This window comes from Zalophus californianus, chromosome 14 (genome assembly GCF_009762305.2).
Source record: "Zalophus californianus isolate mZalCal1 chromosome 14, mZalCal1.pri.v2, whole genome shotgun sequence".
Classification (NCBI taxonomy): Eukaryota; Metazoa; Chordata; class Mammalia; order Carnivora; family Otariidae; genus Zalophus; species Zalophus californianus.
The window spans coordinates 57119464-57140955 of record NC_045608.1 but is presented as its reverse complement, the minus strand read 5'-3'; the positions used below and the strand labels follow the sequence as shown (position 1 = coordinate 57140955).

Sequence of the window (21492 nt, the reverse complement as noted above, 5' to 3'; positions counted from 1 at the left end):
TCCTCTCCTGCCGCGAGTGGTCCTCAGTGTCTGAGCGCAGCTGCCAGCTCTCTTCTGGATCGTGGCCCAGTGCAGAAGCACAGCCTCCGTCCCAGGAACGAAGGCCCTACTGGAGTGGCTCAGGACTTTCCACAAAGACCCGGGGCTCGTGTGCTTGTCAGGAACGTACCGCTGCCCCTCACGGGCCAGGGTCCCAGCAGCAGATGGGGCTGGCCGGGGGGCCTGGAGAGCGAGTCTCCGGCCTCAGAGAGGCGCAGGGCCGCGGTGGGGCTCTTAAAAAGGGCCCCCAGCTAGCTGGTGTCGGCGCTCAAAGCCCACTCTGACCGCGCCTCTGCCCCTCCCGCTCCTGCGAGCCCCGTGGCGCCGGCGAACAGGCGGACACGCGGATCCGCCTGACCGGGACGGGGTTCCGGGTCGCACTGCGCATGCCCTGGAGTCATGGCCGGCGGAGGCGGTGGTTCGCGGCGGCGCGCTGCGCGCGGCGGTAATTAGTAATTGTCCTCCTGCTCCCGGGAGGCGAGGCGCGTGGGGCGCGGCTTCCCGGTGGCTGCGCGGCGGTACCCCGGCCCGAGGGGCAGCCGGGCAGATGAGACCGCCGCTTCTCCGTGCCCTGTAGAGGTTTCTCAGAGAGAAACCGGGACCGGTTCCGAACCCTCCGGACCGCCCGCGGGGAGCTGAGCCGGCGCGCGGGGACAGCGAGGCCGCGGAGAGGTGAGTCCCGCGGGTCCGGGAGTGGACAGCGGATAGTGGGAGCCTCGCGGGCCGTGGAGGCCGGACTTTCCCAGTTTCGGGTGCATAGTTGGGCTTCGGGGTGCAGCGAAGGACTTTAGAAGGAAACGGTCTGTCCTGTTCATCTCATATTCGAAGAAGGTACTGTCGTGTTTAAAAATAAAAAGCTTTTGGAAGCAGTGTTGTGTCCTCTTTTCCCATTTTCTCCACTCGCCCCTTTTTTCCAGGCCCTTGTCCTTCGGCTTTCTTTTTTCTTGTACACATGCTGGTTTGCAGGGAAGATCCGCCGGCCGGTCTAAGCATCCTCCCTGGAGAAAGGCATGGAGCTGCCCACTGAGCCATCCGTCTGTGCGTGTCCCCACCCACCCCGCTCCTTGCCTCTCCTGCGAATGATTTCTTAATCTTTCTCTTTTGCGTATTAACTGAATTCCCAAAACCTCAGGCTCTGACGATTCTTCTTTCAGGAGTCTAGCCGTACGGTAGTTACATACTTCCATTTTCCACTGCTTCCAGTATGATAAGCAGCAGTGTGCAACAAATGACAGTTATGGAGCACCTGCACAGACATTCGTTCATATGGTTTCTTCAGTCATCCGTCAAGTATGTATCATTACCAGCTTTTCCTGGTGCAGGAAACAGCTGAAAGTGGTAGAACTAGGTTGCCCCTCCTTGCTCTCTAGCTCCGGAACCCGACCGCTAGCTTCTTTGGCTGATGGCAGATGAATTTGGTCACAATCACCATCCATCACTGGTGGTGGACCTCTGCCGCATCCTGAGATATCAGTACGTCTGATTCTCTGGACTATACCTTCCCTTTAACTGAGTTCTGCTTTTTAAGGCTCAACTTGATTTATATATATAAAATGGTCTCTTTATATTTTTTATTTTTTACTTTTTTAAAGATTTTATTTTTAAGTAATCTCTACACCCAGCATGGGGCTCAAACCTACAACCACAAGTTCAAGAGCCGCAGGCTCCACTGACTGAGCCAGCCAGGCGCCGCAAGTCTCAACTTCATTTTTCTCTTTGGAATGTAGGCCTTTGGTTTCAGATACTATTGTGTGGATGAGTGATGATAGTCTGTGATAAAATTTTCACTGTTTTATAGCCACATAAGAATGATACTTTTTTTATGAAGTTTAATTTACTTGAAGAGGTGTTATTTTGCAGGCATTCAAGAGAATGAGATCAATCTATATGTACCAACACAGAAAGGTGTCATTTGTTGAGTAAAAAAGGATCCCGTTTGTGTAAAGGAAAAAGAACACATCTATTTGAGTATGCATAGAAACTATCCTAAGGGATAATACAAGAAACTGGCAAAACTAGGTACCTTTGAGGAGTGGGATTCGGGGAAAGAAGCCTTAAGTTGATTTGTATATATTTAAAAAAAGATTTAAATGTGAATTATCCTGAGATTGCCATTTCTAGTTTTTTTAATGTTAAAAGATTATTCTATAAAATAATGATGGTGGTGGTAGTTGGGTTTTGTTTTGAATCATTGTTATTACCTGGTGATCCCTTTTGCGGGTCCACAGAAACAGTAATAAGTTGCCAAGTATGTCTGTGACCACATGAATCTCCAGTTTCTGAATTACTATTGCTTTTGCAGTGCTAATTATGGTCTCAGCACGCATTTGTTCTCCAGTTGTTTCAAGTGTTTTAGCAATACAAGGGTAGAGCCTAGGATTCTTCATATTTTCTCTATGTATATATGTAGTTCTTTATATTTTCACAGTATGTAGCATTAAACCAGTCACACTAAATGATGCTCTGTAAACCTTGATTATTTGATAGCAATTTTCAGCATGAGATTTCTTAAGTTTTAAATTGTTTTAAAAGTGAAGGCAAGATTTTTTTTTTCTGTCTTCTCTAGGAAGGTGCAATGGCGAGGAATTTATCTGTAATCTTGATTCTGACCTTCACACTGTCAGTCACAAATCCCCTTCATGAACTAGAACCGGCAACTGCTTTCGCTCAGACCACTGAGAAAATTATTACGAATTGGGAATCTGGCATTAATGTTGACTTGGCAGTTGCCACACAGCGACATCATCTACAGCAGCTTTTCCATCGCTATGGAGAAAATAATTCCTTGTCAGTTGAAGGGTTCAGAAAATTGCTTCAGAATATAGGCATAGATAAGGTTAAAAAAATCCACATACACCATGACCACGACCATCACTCTGACCATGAGCACCACTCTCACCGTAATCATGCTGCTTCCAGTAAAAATAATCGGAAAGCTCTTTGCCCAGACCATGAGTCTGATAGTTCGGGTAAAGATCCCAGAAACAGCCAGGGGAAAGGATCTCACCGATCAGAACGTGCCAATGGTAGAAGGAATGTATTAATCAAGGATGATGTTACTGCTAGTGAAGTGACCTCAACTGTGTATAATGCTGTCTCTGAAGGAACTCACTTTCTAGAGACAATAGACACTCCAAAACCTGGAAAATTTTTCCCCAAAGACGTGAGCAGTTCCACTCCACCAAGTATCACAGAAAAAAGCCGGGTGAGCCGGCTGGCCAGTAGGAAAACAAATGAATCTGTGAGTGAGCCCAGAAAAGGCTTTATGTATTCCAGAAACGCAAATGAAAATACTCAGGAGGTAAGATGAATGTTTGTCATTATGCCTGCTTGTTTGTCCTGTCATTGCCATTCTATCTCTAGTTGCAAGGAGTATAAAGTAAAAATAAAATGATGTTATTGAAAAGGGAATTTCTACTTTCTCATCCAGGCACTTGGCCCAATGCCCTTGTCTCTACTGTGTTGTAAACATGCCTGATAGAAAACTTGGAGGATAATTTTTTTGGTAAGAATGGTGCTGGTAGCTAAAACTATTTTCTAATATGGAATTTAAAGTGAGTATGGAAAGCAGTAATCAAGGGTATTTTTGGATAAAGTTTTAGAAGGTAAATATTGTTAATGAAAAGTAGAAAATGGGAGGTCGAAAAAGCAGGAGTTAGAATCCATGTTTTAGGGAAAGGTGTGGTTGAAGGCACAAAAGAAGGCATGGAGAACAATAGTGTTACCTTCTTGAAAGAGGGCTCTCAATGACTTGGGGAGTGCTGAAACTGGAGCGGCTACCAAGAACCATGTGCTGGGTACTTGAAAAGTCTGGGAAGTGAGGTTCTGAAGTCACGTGTTTTCCTAGTCTAGACTTCCAGACTGTACACAGTTTTTCTTGGCTGAGAGATGTCAAGAGCAAGAAATTAGTTAGTATGCATTAATAAGCAAAACTTAAAGAGTACTTCGTTCAAGTCATCCTATGACTGTACCAATTCCGGAATAATCCTAATGGTTGTTCCCATAGTGACACCGGTAATAAAATTTGGCCTGAGTAGTATTGGCCAAGAACTATGGGAATTTAAAGTAACTTTACAGAAGATGAGAAGCAGGTGCTACTGCCAATTTTTTGTGTGTGAGAAGGGGAGCTTAGATTACCTAGAGGGGATTCTCTTCAAACTAAGCTTGTCATCTAATTAAGCTGTTGAAACAGCTGCCTGCTGGTACAAGTTTGTTTTATTAACCAGCCTTGCCCTCCGCAAGAGTAATTTACATAATTTAATATTCTCTCGTTGTAGAGCTTTTGCCAGGTGTATAGACAGAACTGAGCTAAGTTTTGCAAATACAGTCATTGCTGGAAGAGTGACGTGTCTTGGGCTTGTTTAGGCCACGTAGGGTAGCATTAGTACTAAAGCAACGTATTTCTCAATCTCTAATGAACTCCATCTCAAAATTAAAGCTCATTTCCTTAATAGGTTAATACAATGACTTAACAGGCTTGTGAATGTCCATTTATCCTCAAGGTTGTTCCACTCGGGGCTTTCTCTCTAGATGACTAGTGATTTACCTGCTTCTCCCAAGAAGAAGGAGGCAGAAGAGGTGGGATATCCCCATTGTGACATAGTATCTCCAGGGAACTTGAGGCAAGTTCCAAAGTACTCAAGACAAAAGTTGGTTTTAATGCATTAACTTGAAAAAATAAGGAGCTTCAGTATGGAAAGGGTGTTGTATCATCAGACAACTTTTTTGGATTATCTAATGGGAATGCTTTTTGGTGATTTTCACTGTTTTGTTTCCTGCAGTGTTTCAATGCGTCAAAGTTGCTTACATCTCATGGCATGGGCATCCAGGTTCTGCTGAATGCAACGGAGTTCAACTATCTCTGCCCAGCCATCATCAATCAAATTGACGCTAGATCATGTCTGATTCATACAACGAGTGAAAAGAAAGCTGAAATCCCTCCAAAGACCTATTCTTTACAAATAGGTAGAGTTGCCTTTCTTACATAAAAATAATTTCAAGTAGATACATTTATGTTGTACTTTTCCTTGTATTTACATCAATCTATTCATTTTTCAGCATAGTTCCAAATATCTTTTTTTAAGATTTTATTTATTTATTTGACAGAGAGAGAGAGAGCACAAGCAGGCAGAAAGGCAGGCAGAGGGAGAGGGAGAAGCAGGCTCTCCACTGAGCAGGGAGCCTGATGCAGAACTCGATCCCAGGACCCTGGGATCATGACCTGAGCCGAAGGCAGCCGCTTAACCAACTGAGCCACCCAGGCGCCCCCCAAATATCTTAATTGTTCTCAGCCTTGAATGTGAAGAAAGGAGGTTGGTTAGCCTTGCCTTAAGAAAAATAATAATAAGTAGAAATAAATAAGACAGCTTATAACTGAGGTCATCCCACAAGAAATCAGGGCCATCCGAAATTTGGGCTTTTTATGTTGTCACACTGTTTCAGAAGGTCAGAGTTAATATCTGCTATATAGGAGCCTAATTCTGGTTCTTATTAATAAATGAAACCAAGATCAGTTCTGATACAGTGTAGAGCTGCGTTGCTCAAAAACTATGGTAAACAAATAATTGCTTTGTTTACTGAAGAAAGCATTGAATTCCCAGTTTCTTTCATTCTTTCCTTTTTTTTTTGTTCCTTTTTTCTCTTTTTTTTATTTCCTCTCTTCCCTAATTTAGCTGTGTATGGGAGTCCAAAAGCTCAGTTCCCAAATGATCTAGAGTTCATCATTGGTAACCATTTTCTCCCTTCCACCCCCATCTGAAGAACTTTCCACCAGACTTCTGCTCTTTCCCAGGAGGGTTCAGTCAGATTATTCATTTGTACCAGCAAATGGGTATTGCCCTAGTTCCACAGTCCTCTTCTACTGAGTTTGTATTTCTTTAGGTTAAGGAAGGCAACTGGCTTTTACAAGTTGCTTTATGCTACTCTTTTAAAGTTTGATTGTATAATTTTTCCTTTGCTGTGTTTTATTTGACAGCCTGGGTTGGTGGCTTTATAGCCATTTCCATCATCAGTTTTCTGTCTTTGCTCGGCGTTATCTTAGTGCCTCTCATGAATCGGGTGTTTTTCAAATTTCTCCTAAGTTTCCTTGTGGCACTGGCCGTTGGGACATTAAGTGGCGATGCTTTTTTACACCTCCTTCCACATGTAAGTACAATCATTTGTCCTATCAGTATATTTCATTATTCAACAGTGAAAAAATTAATATATTTTTGGTTTGCACTAGAGTTCTTTATATTGATATACGTAAAAGGTTAGAAATTTGGTTTAGAAAAGTTGATTTTAAAATATATTTGGTAACTGAAAGCTGCATTTTTGTACTAGATCTTAATGTATGTTCGTGGTTTGTTTTTTGCTTTTCTCTTTAAGGGAATTTACTAAATACCGACTAATTTAACTTTTGGGGCCCAGTTAATGAAAGGAGACAGAGTCTGCTCAGATATTATTACTGTGACAGATTGCAACAATGTAAATTATCTGCCTACATTAATGTAATAGCCGCAGAAATAAAAACTGATTCTCTGTGTACTCAAGAAATGAGTTTTCCTTTAGAGTTGAATTTATGTGTGTAATTAGAGATTCATACTCATTGACACAAGTAAATTCTTAAATAAGTTGAGTAAAGTTTATTTAATAGCTCTGTTAAAAACTTAAAGTATTTGGATCACATCTTTTAGGTTTCCCTTAAAGGCTTACAGGTCAGTGGGAAAAAGAAATCATTCCCAGAGCTCTCTACATAGTGCCAGACTGTTTTGCTGTGCTACGCTCCCTCGGCCCCAGGTGGCAGATGTTCAGGAATATTCGCTGCGCCACATAGCCTGTGTGTAGGGTGTACCCTGGGACCACCCCCATCTCACCACTCTTGCTGTGCTCCACACTCGGTTCCCTGACATGCCCTCATGTTAATGCCTGCTGCAGACTGCTGGGGCAGTGCACCTGATCTCGGGTACCTGCCAGGGCCCATGACACATGCTAGGCTTCTTGTAAGCGCAGTGACAGGACTAGTATGGGCTTTTTCTGCCTGGAGTATAAACAGTAAACCCTGTATGCCTGTTGAGTCTGGGAGTTCCCTGTCATTTGTGGCCCTGGTATCTTGTCAAACATTGAAAATACCCGCTACCTATATGAGAGTTGTTAGAGAAGGTATCTGTCATCACACTAAACCAATGTACACCGTTAAGTGCCTTAGCACATTATACATTACGCTGTAGATCGCTAGCAGCCTGTGGGTCATTTTAATGTATTAAACTTCCCCCCCAGTTCTCACATATCCCATTAATTGCCTAATTCTGAATGGTTTCATATTTGACCTTATTATCTTAGCCAATTTTTCTGACGTGTGAAACTAATGAATTCATAAAATACATACTGTTTCTCCTGTAGTCTCATGCAAGTCACCACCATAGTCACAGCCATGAAGAATCTGCAATGGAAATGAAGAGAGGGCCACTTTTCAGTCATCTGTCTTCTCAAAACATAGAAGAAAGTACCTATTTTGATTCCACATGGAAGGGTCTGACGGCTCTGGGTGGCTTGTATTTCATGTTTCTTGTTGAACATGTACTCACATTGATCAAGCAATTTAAAGATAAGAAGAAAAAGGTAAGAAAAAGTCCTGTGTATTTACTATGCATCAGAGACTTATGTGAGTAGTATTCTAACTAGACTGTTAGCTGAGCTTGTCCAGTGGGTACGATCTTCATTTGAGAGGGTTTCAGTACCCTGAGGTAATTTTTGTTTCCAGAGGCATTCATGGAAAGCTGTTCTCCATCTCGATAACCCTGGAGTTCTCTATTTTCAGTATTCCCTCCAAACTCCTAAGCGGGTAAGAATGGTGAAGGATGAACATTTGTGTAAAACCAAACAAGGCACAAACAAAGCCTTGAAGGTCCAAAGCATCATGATTACGGCCTTGATGGTGGCGATGGTTTCTTGGGTATATATACCCAAATTCATTGATTTATATACCTTAAATGTGTACAACTTTTTCATTGTCAATCATACGTCAATAAAGTGTTGTGTTTTTTTGTTTGTGTGGCGTTTTTTGTTTTGTTTTTTGTTTTTTGTTTTTTCTTAAATAGGCTCCATCCCTATCATGGAGCCCGACGTGGGACTTGAACTCACGACCTGAAATTAAGACCTGGGCTGAGATCGAGTCGGACGCTTAGCCAACTGAGCCACCCAGGCACTCTATGTGTTTTGTCTTGTTTTGTTTTGTTTTTTAAAGAAACATTATGGATACACTGTCGGTATTTATTGGTAGTTATGATTAATTCTTATGATTCATTTTAATTATTCATCCAGTAGCTGAATATTCTGTTGTGTTTCAGAGGGTTTGTGACTTTCACAGTTTTGTGAAATTTGCAAACTGCTGCCAGAAAATAGTAGGCAGCCAATAGTATGAAGTATAGGCTCTTTATTTCTGGTAAAAACACCCCATGAGTCGCCTGTGGTTATCTGGCACCTCTTAAACTGATGTGACCAGGCATGTCAGTCAAAAGATTGTCCTAATGGGAACTCTTAAAGAGGACATGTACACATCTTAGACATTTTAATTTAATTTAAAACATTTGTACATTCATATTCTGGTCATTTGATGTTGACCAAGATTTTCTTTGAGTCAGAGCTCTGTATGATCTTTTTTTTCTGTAGCCAGGCTACTTCATCTGCAGTCTCCAATTTTGGTTTCTCTCAAGTTGAGCAAGAGGTTACACACTTGGAAGGCTATTCAAGAGTAGAATCTAGGCTTTGTAAATTTTATGCAGTGGTTGCTTTACATAACTTGATAGTCTTTTTTTTTTTTTAACAACTTGCCTTTGAATCTTTCAAAAGCATTCAGCTTAAGTTTTCATAGAAGTAACTATTCTCACCATCATTTCACAATTTGAGTTATGTGTAATTAAATTGTGCAATTACAGTAACAAGCCTAACTGGCATGAAGATGTTTGAAAACAAATGTAGTTGATTCTTGCCGTGTGGGAAACAAGTGTGTGTGTGAACAGGAGAGTTGCCTCCTTCTCCATCCTGTGAAGATTTGCCCTTAGAGATTTGACCTTCACTAAGACCTCAAGTTACAAATTGTGAACCTTCTCTTTACTGGACCTAAAGTTAGAGGAAAGAAGTGAAATGAGAATAGCTTATTCATTCTTAATCCAGAGAGCCCTCTTCCATGTTACCATCGTCCCAGGTGCTTCACTTGGACTGATTGGAGAGTTATCCTACTTGTTTACATTCCCTGGAATTCTTTCCGTAAAAAAAAAAAAAATCTTTTATTCTCTTTTGGTGGGGGTGAGGTTTGAAGGTTTGTTTGTTTTACTGTGGCTCTAGTTCACATGCCGTCATTTCTTTAGCATGCTAATTTCAACTCAGTTTTCAAATTTTACCTATAGATAGCTTTTCTTTAATCTGGTACTCTTTAACATGGGACTCTTAAGAAGTAGTCTCTATGATTTAATACAGAACAATTTTTAACTCAGTGAGTTGTGAAATTAATCTTCTGTCATGACCAATGTTTTTAAAGGCAGCAGTAATATTACGGTATATTACATGTTTTAATCTGGCTTATAGTCAAAGAAGTTTGATGATCTCTTTTCTAAAATAGTTTATACTGGAATAAAATTTCTTAAGAGCTAGGACCTCTGCAACATCTCCAATGCCTAGAATAGCATCTGGCACATGATAGTTACCAAACATTTGTTGAACGTATAAGAAACATTAAATGGCAAGTAAGCATAATTTCTACACAGACTTCCCACAGGAGTTTTGTAAATGTTACTTGTTCTCTTCCTTTTTAGAATATATTGAGTTTATCTTTTATTAAAGGTGTCCAGATCTTAGCATTACTCATTTAACAGGTTTAAATTACATTTCTTCTCTCAAAACAAAACAAAAACTCTTCATTATATGGTGAGTTTTGAGAACATTTTCAGCCTTAAGGATCTTCCTTAAGATATCCATTCTGCATCCCTGGGAGATTCCATATATCATACCATATATGTCAATCTGAAATCTATATTCAAATTAGGGTCACATCTCATACTTGATATAGATAGTTGGACCTTTATAATAAGTTCAGCCTCAAAACCTTTTTTCTACCAGTGAAGGTTATTGCTTACACTAGGAGCATGCAGATCATCTATGACATCTCCCTTATCCTCATATCCAAACTAGTTTTAGTGCATATATCTAGAGCCTTTCCACTTTCTCTCCCTCTTCCTTGCTATCATTCTAGTCTAAGCCATGTTTATCTCCCACCTGGGCGAGAGCAGCCACTTCCTAACTGGCCTGTCTGCAGTATTTTATTGTTTTCTTCTCCCAGAGCAGAGCAAAGTGATTTGTTTCAGTGGAAATCTGATGAAGTTGTACACCACCATTCAAAATCCTTCCTTCAGTGACTTCTTGATACTAGTAGGACAAAGTCCACACTTGTAACTTGGTTTGCATTGTCAGGGTCTCCTTCTGCCACCCAGCCTCTAGCCCCCTCTGTCTCTGACCTACTAAGCCCCAACCACCTTGCGCTGCTTTCATTGCTGGGATGGGGTTGGCCCCTTCCTGTTTTAGGGCCCTCCTGCATGCTGTTCTCCCTACCTGGAATCCACCTCTCCACCCCTATTCCCAGCCCACCCTTCCCCCACAAACTCCTGCTTATCTTTAGGTCTTGGTATAAGGATCACCTTCTCAAGGAAGCCTGCCCTGGGACTTAGTTAGATCTTGTTATACACTCTCATAGCACTATATGGTTTTCCTTTGTAAAACATATCAAAAATTGCCATCAACGAGCTGTTTAATCGTTATATCTGTAAAGCCTCCCTCCCTGTGGGTGATAAACTCCATGAAAACGGAGACCATGTGTATCTTGCTTTATGTTGTATTGCCAGCCCTCAGCATAGAGAACATTATAGGTCCCCAATACTTATAGAATGAAAGAATTGGCTAAGCTGTGAGTTCTAGGTCATTGCCCAAGAAGAAAGAAAGCGTTAACTGATGTGATATAAGATATCCTGAATTCAGTTATTGTCACAAATATTGAAGTACTTTCTCTGTTGAAGGCACTAAGCTAGGAGTGGGTATAAAGATGTGTCTGTGTGCTTGCCTTTAAGAACTCTAGATTTAATCTAAGAATGTACGGATATTTTACATGGTATCAGAGCTAGAATGAAATCTCGGGTCCAGTGGTGATTTAAGTCATATTCAAAAGTACTGCAAATAAGAAATCTATTATTTGTGTGACAATTTTCATCATTTTGAGTATTCTCTTCTACATAAAAAAAGCATATAAGTAAAGTATTACTTCTACGTAAGTAAGTAATGTATGATTTACGTAAATCATACACAGGTACCATTGTTCAAATGGTGATCTTTATGCTTGGGCTCAGAGATAAGGACAATAGCTCAAGCATGGTATTGAGGTAGTTAAAAACCTAGTGATGAATTCGAGGCTAACTAACAGAGATTTGTTTAAAAAGAGGAAGCTTGTTAATGGTGTTTTATTATAGGAAAAGTATTTTGGTTTTAATACCAAACTCCTAATCAGTGTCACAGTATAGTTTTAGGTATGGGAAGTATGGGGTTTCGGTGTCCAAAAGAGGGATGGAGAAAACCAAGCAGCTGGTTAGCAGATCACTAAATGCTGGAGAAAATGTCTCCAGTTGGTTCTAAATTGATAACCTGAGGCAGAGTTCAATTTTAATATGTGTATGAATCATCCAGGCATCTAATAAAAATCCCTATGCTGATTCATTAGGTCTGGGGTGTGGCCCAAGATTGTTCATTTCTAACAGGTTCCCAGAGCACACTTAAAGTAGATGACCTAGGGGACATTGAGAAAGATGAATATGTGATTTCGCAACATTTCATATTACTGAAGCCTTGATGCTTCACCTTCCTGAGCAGTTGTTATGCCTAAAACACACAACTAGGTGCTGTGTAAGTTAACTACAGGCCCTGCCTGCCCTTGGAGGAATTTTATCCCAGTAAAGGTCCTTTACTCTGTTGTCTTTCTCTGAGTCTTTTGCATAACTGTTTGTTTATAATTGTACACATAAGCGCATCAATGGTTTTAAAGTGTTGCTTTCCCTTGCCATTTTAGAATCAGAAAAAACCTGAAACTGATGATGATGTGGAGATTAAGAAGCAGCTGTCCAAGTATGAATCTCAACTTTCAACAAATGAGGAGAAAGCAGACGCAGATGATCGTAAGTCTTAACAAATCTGAGGGCTGGGGGGAGTTTATTATTCTGTGATTTGCAGGCAGTTTGGACTATCTGAGAGAGAGGGGACCATGTCCCTCTTTTTATTTTTTTTACTTTTGAAATATTTAATGCCTTTTCTTTTTAATTGCCAGTGAGTAAGTTGTTTATATTATATTTACATTTTTTTCTAATTTTTTATTTTGAAGGAATTCAGAATACAGAAAAGTTTCAAGAGTAGTACAAAGAGGGGTACCAGGGTGGCTCAGACGTTTAAGCATCTGCTTTCAGCTCAGGTCATGATCCCAGGGTCCTGGGAACGAGCCCTGCATCAGGCTCCCTGCTCGGCAGGAAGTCTGCTTCTCCCTCTCCCTCTACTGCTCCCCCTGCTTGTGCTCTCTCGCTCTCTCTGTGTCAAATAAATAAATAAAATCTTAAAAAAAAAAAAAGAGTAATACAAAGAATTTGTGTATCTTTCATACAACCCCCAGTTATTTTACTTCCCTTATCATTCTGTTTCTCTCTGAGTACACATACACACACTTTTTTGCTAAACCATTTGAAAGTAAGTTACAGATGAGATGTCTCTTTATCCCTAAATACTCAGTATATGTTTCCTAAGAAAAAAGACATTGTCTTATATAACCAGGGTTCAGTTATTGAAATCAGGAAATTAATGCTGATACCATGTCATTATCTAGTGTCTAGACCTCACTCATGTTTTTCCAGTTGTCTTAATGATTCCTTTATATTTTCCCCCCAGCAAAAGAGAAAATTGGTCCAGAGCATAGCCCAGGATCAAGTTGCGCCTCATTTGGGCTGTTTCTAATCTTTTTTAGGACTAGATTGATCATTTGGGGCAGAAGTACCACAATGTGGTATAGTATCCTCTACAGTGGCGTCATGTGCCACTTGACATGATGCTCTACTGTAAAGTTACTATTTTTCCTGTAGCTTGACTATTAACTTGGCATTGGACGGATTGAGTTAAGATTAAAATTTTAAATCAAACTCCTCACCATGACCTTCATGGTCCGACCCTGCCCTCCACTCTCTCCCACTATTCATTATGTCCAGTCTCACTGGCCTTCTTTTCATCCTGCGAGCACACCAGGTTTATCTCCGAGCCTTGCATGTCTCTGCTTGGAAGCCTCCTATTAGATCTTCACACAAATTCCTGCTCCCATCATTTGGGCTCAGAGGCCTTCCCTGATCACCCAAAGACAAAGGTCTCCCAGTTACTGTCCTTCTCATTACCCTTTTCTGGTTTTCCCCATGCTTTCCAGTACCTCACATGACCTTATTTACACTTGTGTTTCCTTATTACATGTGGCTGTTGCCCCATAAGAACATAACTTGGTTGAAGTTAGAGACTTTGTCATGCTCCCAGGGTACCTGGCCAGAGTAAGTGCTCACGAGATAGTTCCCAGCTAACAAGGGAGAAAAACTGCCTAGTTGCTACTGCCTATCTGTACGCTTTCCTGCCCACCTTTTGTTTTTTGTCCTGCTTTTTTTTCTAAAAAGTAAGTAAAATATTCTTGCTCTTCTTGTGTCTATTCTTTCTTCAACTTTTCTAACAGAGTCCAGTTAAATACTTAACAGTGAGAGGGAACGGCTGCCCTGGGACTAGACCACAGTGTCAGGAATGTGCCCGAGAAAAGTGTGATCAGTGCACAGGACAAAGGGAAAAACAAAACTTTATTGTTGCAATTTACTTTTCTTTGCTTAAGTAGTAGATAATAAATTGTCCTTGGTGATCACTGTATTTCAAATGCTTGTTTTTCCTTGAACTTTACCCTCAAAAAAGAAGTTGGACAACGGGATTATGCGTGTTTTTTGTTTTCAGTATTTTTCTTAAATGTTTTTCTAAAGTAAGCATGTGCTGCTTTTATAATCAGGGGGAAAAGTTATCTTTTAAAATCTAAGGAGGCAGATATTACACTGCATGTTAGCTAAATGGAATTTAAATGAAAACTTGAAAAAGAAAAAAATATAAGAAGGCAGAGGAAATAAAGGGAGACTCTGGGGGCTAACCTTATTGGAGGTTAAAGTTTAAAATCCATTCTTAATATGTGAGACCATTTAATTTCTAAAATTCATTAAAACCTCCTGATGTTTTGCATCAGCAATACTCTGTTTAGTTCTGTATGTGAGAGACTTACCATGCTCTAAGATCTCTTTTGACTTTGTCAGTGGGAATGTTGAAATGTATCCAAGCACATTAACAAAGCCTTCTGACTTTGACCCAGGGTCCTTTATGTTTGCAGGACCTGAAGGCTATTTACGAACAGACTCCCAGGAGCCCTCCCACTTTGATTCTCAACAGCCAGCAATCTTGGAAGAAGAAGAGGTCATGATAGCTCATGCTCATCCACAAGAAGTCTATAATGAATATGTCCCCCGAGGGTGCAAGAATAAATGCCATTCACATTTTCATGATACGCTTGGCCAGTCAGACGATCTCATTCACCACCATCATGACTACCATCATATTCTGCATCACCACCACCACCAAAACCACCACCCCCACAGTCACAGTCAGCGCTACTCTCGGGAGGAGCTGAAGGACGCGGGCATCGCCACACTGGCCTGGATGGTGATCATGGGCGACGGCCTGCACAATTTCAGTGATGGCCTTGCAATTGGTACACATCTACGTGTTTGCTTCTTGTTGGCTGACTCTGAAAATGTCACGTTAAACCACCAGTCCCCTCTTAACTAAGAATAGGGTGATTTTGATAAAGCTAATAACTTCTAAGGTTATCAAAATGTTATTTCTTCTGTAGCTACCTCGACAATGAAGTACTTAATGAATGTTACATAAGATTAAGTGCTACAAACTGCCTACCCTATTACCTAAGTGGTAACTCTCAAAAGTTGTTTTAATTTGTAGAGTCTTAAAATCAAACTCTAACGGGGAATGGAGCATGTGTTTTCGTTTTTTTGTTGTTGTTGTTTTTACATTAGAGTTCCCTTATCTGCCATATAAACAATATTAAGGTACAAACACTTTTTTTCATCATCTTTTATACTGAAGGAATCTTGGCATACCTGATAAGTTCAGTTACCAAAAAATTTAGAGAGTTTTTGCTATTAAATTGTTCTGTCATGATCGAGAGATAAGAGAACACTTAAAATTTATAGTAACTTGGTTGGAAGGAGCAGTGGAAATCATTACAAGTTAGGCAGTGGAGGCCTGGCCAGGCGAACCACTTGCCCAAGGAGGCAGTACTGTTCTATAATCAGGCGGAGAAGAGCCCAGGCCTTGGCTCCCTGGAAACCTGGTGCGCTTCCTCCTCTACGTACTGTGCACAGCAGAAGCAACAAAGGAGGACATGCACATGTTCGGTCACACTTTATAAGCGATCCGTCGTATATAGTGTTAGCTTTTAAAATGGGGGGAGCTGTTTGTCTTAGACTTTCCTTATTAGACAGTGAAAGAATGAATGTAAACAAATCTAATTACTTAGTGAATTCTTCTGAGGCCAGTGAAACGTACATAGTTGTACTCTTGGACTGCTGCGTTTTCTTCTAAACCTTTTAAGTCAGTTTATTTTTTACATAAATGTTCTATGTGATAACAGTTACTTCTCAGATCTGTGCTAAGATCCTCTAATCACTCTGAAACATAGTGGAACTTTCCCTTCTCGGTTGTACCTGCTTATGCTCCACTGGGAAATTTAAACCTAATTGAATGTAATCTAAAACTACTTGTAAAGATGCAGAGTGCAGCTGGGAAAGTTCTGTTAATTCATGACCAGGATATAGTTTACTTCTTTTACCTCATTTTGTATGCTGATAAGATTTTTTTTAAAAAGCGCCATTTTTTAAAAAAAGCCATTTTTTAAAAATGTAGCCAAACTTTCTCTGATTTTTACCCAGGCGCTGCTTTTACTGAAGGTTTGTCGAGTGGTTTAAGTACTTCTGTTGCTGTGTTTTGTCACGAGTTGCCTCATGAATTAGGTAAGAGAACCACATAAACAGTATTTTCCAGGGGGATGAAGTATCCTAGTGTCACTGGCATTTGCTATTGATAGTTCCAGCAAGCTTCCTTGTAACTTTCCTGCCTTCTACTAACCTAGCTAGCTTTCTTTTCTGACTGAGTGTAAGTTTGTTTCCAGCCAGAACTCTGACCCTGTGAGTATGATTACACAATTGCCTCTGTGGGATTGCCAGAGAGACACCTGGGCCGCCTCTCTTGTCCTATTACCCTACCAAATGCCTTCTTATACCAGCATACTGGTGACATCAGTGATCATTATCTTCATACCTATAATATGAATAAGACCACGGGATTCAAAGAAATCATCTTCCATTAACAGAAAGAAATTGGCAAAGAGACTCTCATTGGAGCTAAAGAAAAGGGAAGTTGATGAATTGTGCCTTGAATATTTTTCTCCTCTGTCACCAGGATTTAAAAAACCTTCCTAGAGTTGTTCTGGATCCCAGTTCATGTCCTTGTTTTTCTTCTTATAGATTGATATTTGCAACATACCTGTGATGCCATTTTCAATTTTGTTCCTTGGCATGTGTTCTGCCATTCAAAAGGCCTCCCATCTGCCTGCTGGATGCTTATAATCCTCAGCATCTGGTTTATGTTCCACATTCTAGATCCTTCATATTCCATGATGCCTCCCTTAGCTATTCCGATCTTAATTTCTCTTTTTATGCTTTTATAACTAGAACCTTAGACTCTTTAGCTCTTAATTACAAATTGCCTTTATCATTTGATGATCATTTTATGTGTGTTCTCCACTCTCTTCTTTGTGCCCAGTTACAAGCTTGTTGAAGACCGTGCAAGAGCACAAGTTTAAGTTAATGGCATTTATCATTCACTGACAGTGTGGAAGCCTTAAGAAAAACTTTGGATAAAAAAATACCTTAATTTATAGAGCTATTAGGGTGATTTACACTAACACTGTTACCCCTGGAAATTCTTTGCTGCTTTCTTTTTCCTTCAAAAAAATGAGAGAATTTCCTAAATTGAGAAGCTTCTTAGGTATATGTCTGAAAAGTGATTTCTTTCATTACTTTGTCCCCTTTTTTGTTTTCTGTTAAAGGTGACTTTGCTGTTTTACTAAAGGCTGGCATGACTGTTAAGCAGGCTGTTCTTTATAACGCTTTGTCAGCCATGCTGGCTTATCTTGGAATGGCAACGGGAATCTTCATTGGTCATTATGCTGAAAATGTTTCTATGTGGATATTTGCACTTACTGCTGGCTTATTCATGTATGTTGCTCTGGTTGATATGGTAAGTTTTTAAGAAGTCTAATTACAGTGTTGACTAACAATAAAATAAAGAAAATGTTCAGTGAAACCTCTTAAAAAAAAAAAAAAGATTTATTTATTTGAGACAGAGAGTCCCAGGGTGGGGGGAGGAGCAGAAGGAGAGAGAGAATCTCAAGCAGATTCCGAGCCAACATGGGGCTCAATCCCAGGACCCTGAGATCACAACCTTAGCCAAAACCAAGAGTCGGATGATTAACCAACTGAGCCACCCAGGCACCCCCATGAAACCTCATTTCTAAAAGGCTTTAGTTTAGGGGGTGCCTGGCTGGCTCAGTCAGTAGAGCATGTGACTATTGATCTCAGGGTTGTGAGTTCAAGCCCCACGTTGGGCATAGAGCTTACTTTTTAAATAAATAAATAAATAAATTTTTAAAAGGCTTTAGAGTAAATGCAGTAATAAGTGAGTCTATACTTTATAAGGTAGCATAGAAAATACAGGTTCTTTAGAGTTTATCTTTTTAGATTGTTGATCACAAGCACACCTTATCCTGCCCAATTACAGATACACAGAAATATCTACCCCTTTCTGATGTGTCGTTTTGAGAGTAGACGCTCAGTAATCAGGCATGCAACTGTGCATTGATTTGTTGGAAACCCAGCACAAGCCACATGTTGTTGGCATACTGGGTATACTTCAGAATGCTCATAATTTCCTTATTAATGGACAAAGGAGTTGCTTCTTTTTGTCACCAAAGTCCTCATAACAATCCCAACCAGTCGGATTGCTAAAATTTTATTTTATATGTGAATTTCCATATCTCCGAACTTAGGTAAGCCACATGTTATGTTTGGTTCAGCTACAGGCAGTAACTAAAGCAGAGTAATCAGTATAGCTCTTCGTTTCATAGTGGAGCAAACCGAATAATCATTGTGAATTAAACTGCTGGGAAATGCTGTGTGACATTATTAGCTAGAGTCAGTGTGTATATGGTCCTGTTTTAAGGAGTTGGCTCAGTAGATCCAGCTACCTTTAAAGCTAATATTACTGCCCTGTAAATTATTCTAAAAACTAATCTGTGGTTCTGAAAACTTAAACATTGCTCTTATTTTTTCTTTAAGGTACCTGAGATGCTGCACAATGATGCTAGTGACCATGGATGTAGCCGCTGGGGATATTTCTTTTTACAGAATGCTGGGATACTTTTGGGTTTTGGAATTATGTTGCTTATTTCCATATTTGAACATAAAATTGTGTTTCGTATAAATTTCTAATTAGGGCATAAATGCTAGAATAGCTTAAAAAAGTATTGCTGTCTGTAGTTATGAATAGGTCATAGGAAGATGAGAGTTCATATGCTGTGATATGCAGCCTTTACGGTTAGTGGATTTTGTGATTTTTTTTTTATTGAATAGTTCCATTTGTTATGCTCATAAGGTCAGTTATGGTGGTAACACAAAGGTACATTTTAATATTTAAGTTATTCTATTTTGGAATATGAGCTATATGTGCAGTTTACCAATTTTACCAGTTTATTGTATAAACAAGAGATTTGGCATGACATATTCTGTATATTTCAGGAAAAATGTCTTTAATGCTTTTTCTAGAACTAATTTAACACAGCAAGCCCCATGCTGGATTCCAGGCCTCTGAAGAACGGTTGGCATTTAGGAGTAGGGATACACACAAAGCCTGAGATACCAATAAAGCTCATACTGAAGTTTAGCTAAGAAATAAAGAGAAAAAAAGAAGAATCTGTAAGAATTAAGAAGGCACAGATTTCTTACCAAAAAAAAAGTCACAAAACTGGTTACAAAACAGAAGAAAAAATTTAAATTAAAAAGGCAATTTTAGTATAGAGTACCTTCATAAAACATTTTTGTCAGAGTAGAATAAACCACAGTGAGCACTTTTTACTAATTTAGTTGTACATTTAACTTTGTATAATAGAGAAGTCTAAGTATATTTAATGAATTCAAGCAATATATAGCTTAACCAAGAAATTGGAATGTTAAAATATTTGTGTGGAGTTTTACCAGATGAGTATGAGTAAGTCTATGTATGGCCAGAAAACTTGGGTGTTGAATGTTCTGGTTATCTGGTTTACCAAATGTCAGCCTATTAGAGCTTTGAGATAGGCAAGGACATGAAAACCATACTGAGTAAAATTTGGCTCCTTGGATTCAGAAAATACTTTGGTATCTTTCAGTGCTTCAGTGTTGTCGTTATGAGCAATTATCATTTATATGTAGTACTTTAGACATACTAGGGCTGTCTGTGGCATTCTCTAGATGTTGCTTTTCTACAAAATAAATTTCCCATGTCAGCTTGATATCAGATATCCGATTTTCTTTTCTTTTCTTTTTTTTTTTTACATAACTACATAACATAAATAAATAGTTAAGCATACAGCTCATTAGTTTTAAGTATATTCACATTGTTGTGCCATGGATCTCCAGAGCTTTTTCATCTTGTGGAACTGGATCTCTATACCCATTAAACAATGACTCCTCATTTCCTCCTCCCACAGCCCCTTGTAACCACCACTCTACTTTCTGTCTCTGAATTTGAGATGTCTGATTTTCTTAAGTACCATCCAGATTATAGTATACTTACTAATTCACCTGTATTATTGGGTGGTCTTACTCGGTTTTAAATTCTTTACCGCAAAGACACTTCAAAAAATATTAATCCACAGTTTGTTCCAAGCTGCCCCTAATTGTTCTTTTATAACAACCTTAAAACTTGAGAAGAAGCATTGATACCCTATATTCTAAAGAGAATTTAAAAAATAAAATGGACAAGACCCTAGACCCCACTGAGGGCCTACCGAGAGTCAACTGGACCAGCACTTCTATTCCCCAAGCCAAGTGAAAGGGATGGATATGGGTAACAAGAGAATGACTTGGATTGAGGGTGCCTCAAAGGATGACCTGACACATCTCCAGATGAACGATGACTCTGCTTCGGAATTCTGCCCACAGACCAACCTTACTGCGGCTAGATCAGTGCAAGATGAGGAAGCTCTGGAAGAGCTGAAATGTTCCTTGAGTTTGGGGAGCACAGACTTGACTTCTCACAGATTCTGAAGGTGGAAGATGTGCTGGACCAACCCACAAAACAGAATGAACTGGAAAGATAGTTCCCACTCCAGGCTGAACTCCATAGTGGACACATTGAAGATTTAAGTAGTTAGTTTACATGGCTTTATATAGGGAGAGACTGGAGATTAGTAGGAGAAAGTGCAGGAGCTGCAGAATATGAACCAAAAGCTGATCTCTAGGAGGGGGAAGAAAACTTAAAAGACTGATAGAAAAAATGCACAACTAATAACTTAGAAGAAAAAAAACCTATAGATAGAGGGGCGCCTTGGTGGCTCAGTCGGTTAGGCGTCTGCCTTGGGCTCAGGTAAAGATCCCAGAGTTCTGGGAAGGAGACCTACATCGGGCTCCCTTCAGTGGGGAATCTGCTTCCCCCACTCCTCCCTCTGCCCTGCCCTCTCCCACCGCTCGTGCTTTTTCTCAAATAAATAAAATCTTAAAAAGACCTAGAGATAGAGTAGATGATGTATACTTGAGAACTGTATGGATTAATATTCTGAAAAATATATTTACTAAGAAAAAATAGAAAGTCAATTACTGTTAAAATAATCACATCAAAATTCTTCCCATTCTCTTCCCAAACAAGGCACTGTTTGCTGTGTTTTACCAAAACCAAGCAGCACATAAATACCTAGCTTATTTAAATAGTTTCTGGGATTAGAAAAAAAGAATGTTCATCATGTTAATTGAGGGTAGTGTGATCTTGAAACAAAACCATGCTGGGAAAGGCAATCTACCTCCGACCCTAAGACTCCCTATACATTCTTGCTAGCTATGTCAACAGTGGAGGGCCCTGACCACTCTTTGCTCAGGCCATTTATTAGTCAACAACCTTGAAGGATGAGGTCTGTGACAAATACGAGGCCTTGTGTAAGAGGCGAATTCCCCAAGCTCCGCTGCTGCACAAATTCGCAGCATGTGCAGCACCCACCTGAGACCT

At 40.0% G+C, this 21492-nt stretch overlaps 1 protein-coding gene and 1 non-coding gene across 5 annotated transcripts; both read left to right on the top strand.

The window, feature by feature from the left end:
- The first annotated feature begins 62 nt into the window (after nucleotides 1–62).
- On the top strand, nucleotides 63–19783 carry SLC39A6 (solute carrier family 39 member 6). 4 transcript variants are annotated; one of them, XM_027575433.2, is made up of 11 exons: nucleotides 437–711; nucleotides 1900–2058; nucleotides 2606–3340; nucleotides 4821–5004; nucleotides 6014–6183; nucleotides 7420–7638; nucleotides 12125–12230; nucleotides 14492–14869; nucleotides 16107–16187; nucleotides 17285–17475; nucleotides 18573–18725. In XM_027575433.2, exons 3-11 carry the CDS (start codon nucleotides 2615–2617, stop codon nucleotides 18723–18725), a joined length of 2208 nt encoding a protein of 735 aa, XP_027431234.1. In that variant the 5' UTR covers nucleotides 437–711; nucleotides 1900–2058; nucleotides 2606–2614. The 4 variants fall into 4 exon arrangements, with proteins under 4 accessions (XP_027431231.1, XP_027431234.1, XP_027431235.1 ...); XM_027575431.2 differs by lacking the exon at nucleotides 437–711 and adding an exon at nucleotides 910–1329; XM_027575430.2 differs by lacking the exon at nucleotides 1900–2058 and having other exon boundaries at nucleotides 63–711; nucleotides 18573–19783.
- TRNAN-AUU lies at nucleotides 17773–17845 on the top strand. The gene has a single exon. It is a non-coding gene; the product is annotated as a tRNA-Asn (tRNA).
- Nucleotides 19784–21492: the final 1709 nt, after the last annotated feature.

What these genes read in the sequence shown, in the direction of transcription:
- SLC39A6 (XM_027575430.2), top strand. Translation starts at nt 2,615, where the DNA reads ATGGCGAGGAATTTATCTGTAATCTTGATTCTGACCTTCACACTGTCA. An exon ending in CAGTGATGGCCTTGCAATTG is followed by an intron (nt 14,870 to 16,106) that starts GTACACATCTAC and finishes ATTTTTACCCAG; the next exon opens with GCGCTGCTTTTACTGAAGGT. An exon ending in CGAGTTGCCTCATGAATTAG is followed by an intron (nt 16,188 to 17,284) that starts GTAAGAGAACCA and finishes TTTCTGTTAAAG; the next exon opens with GTGACTTTGCTGTTTTACTA.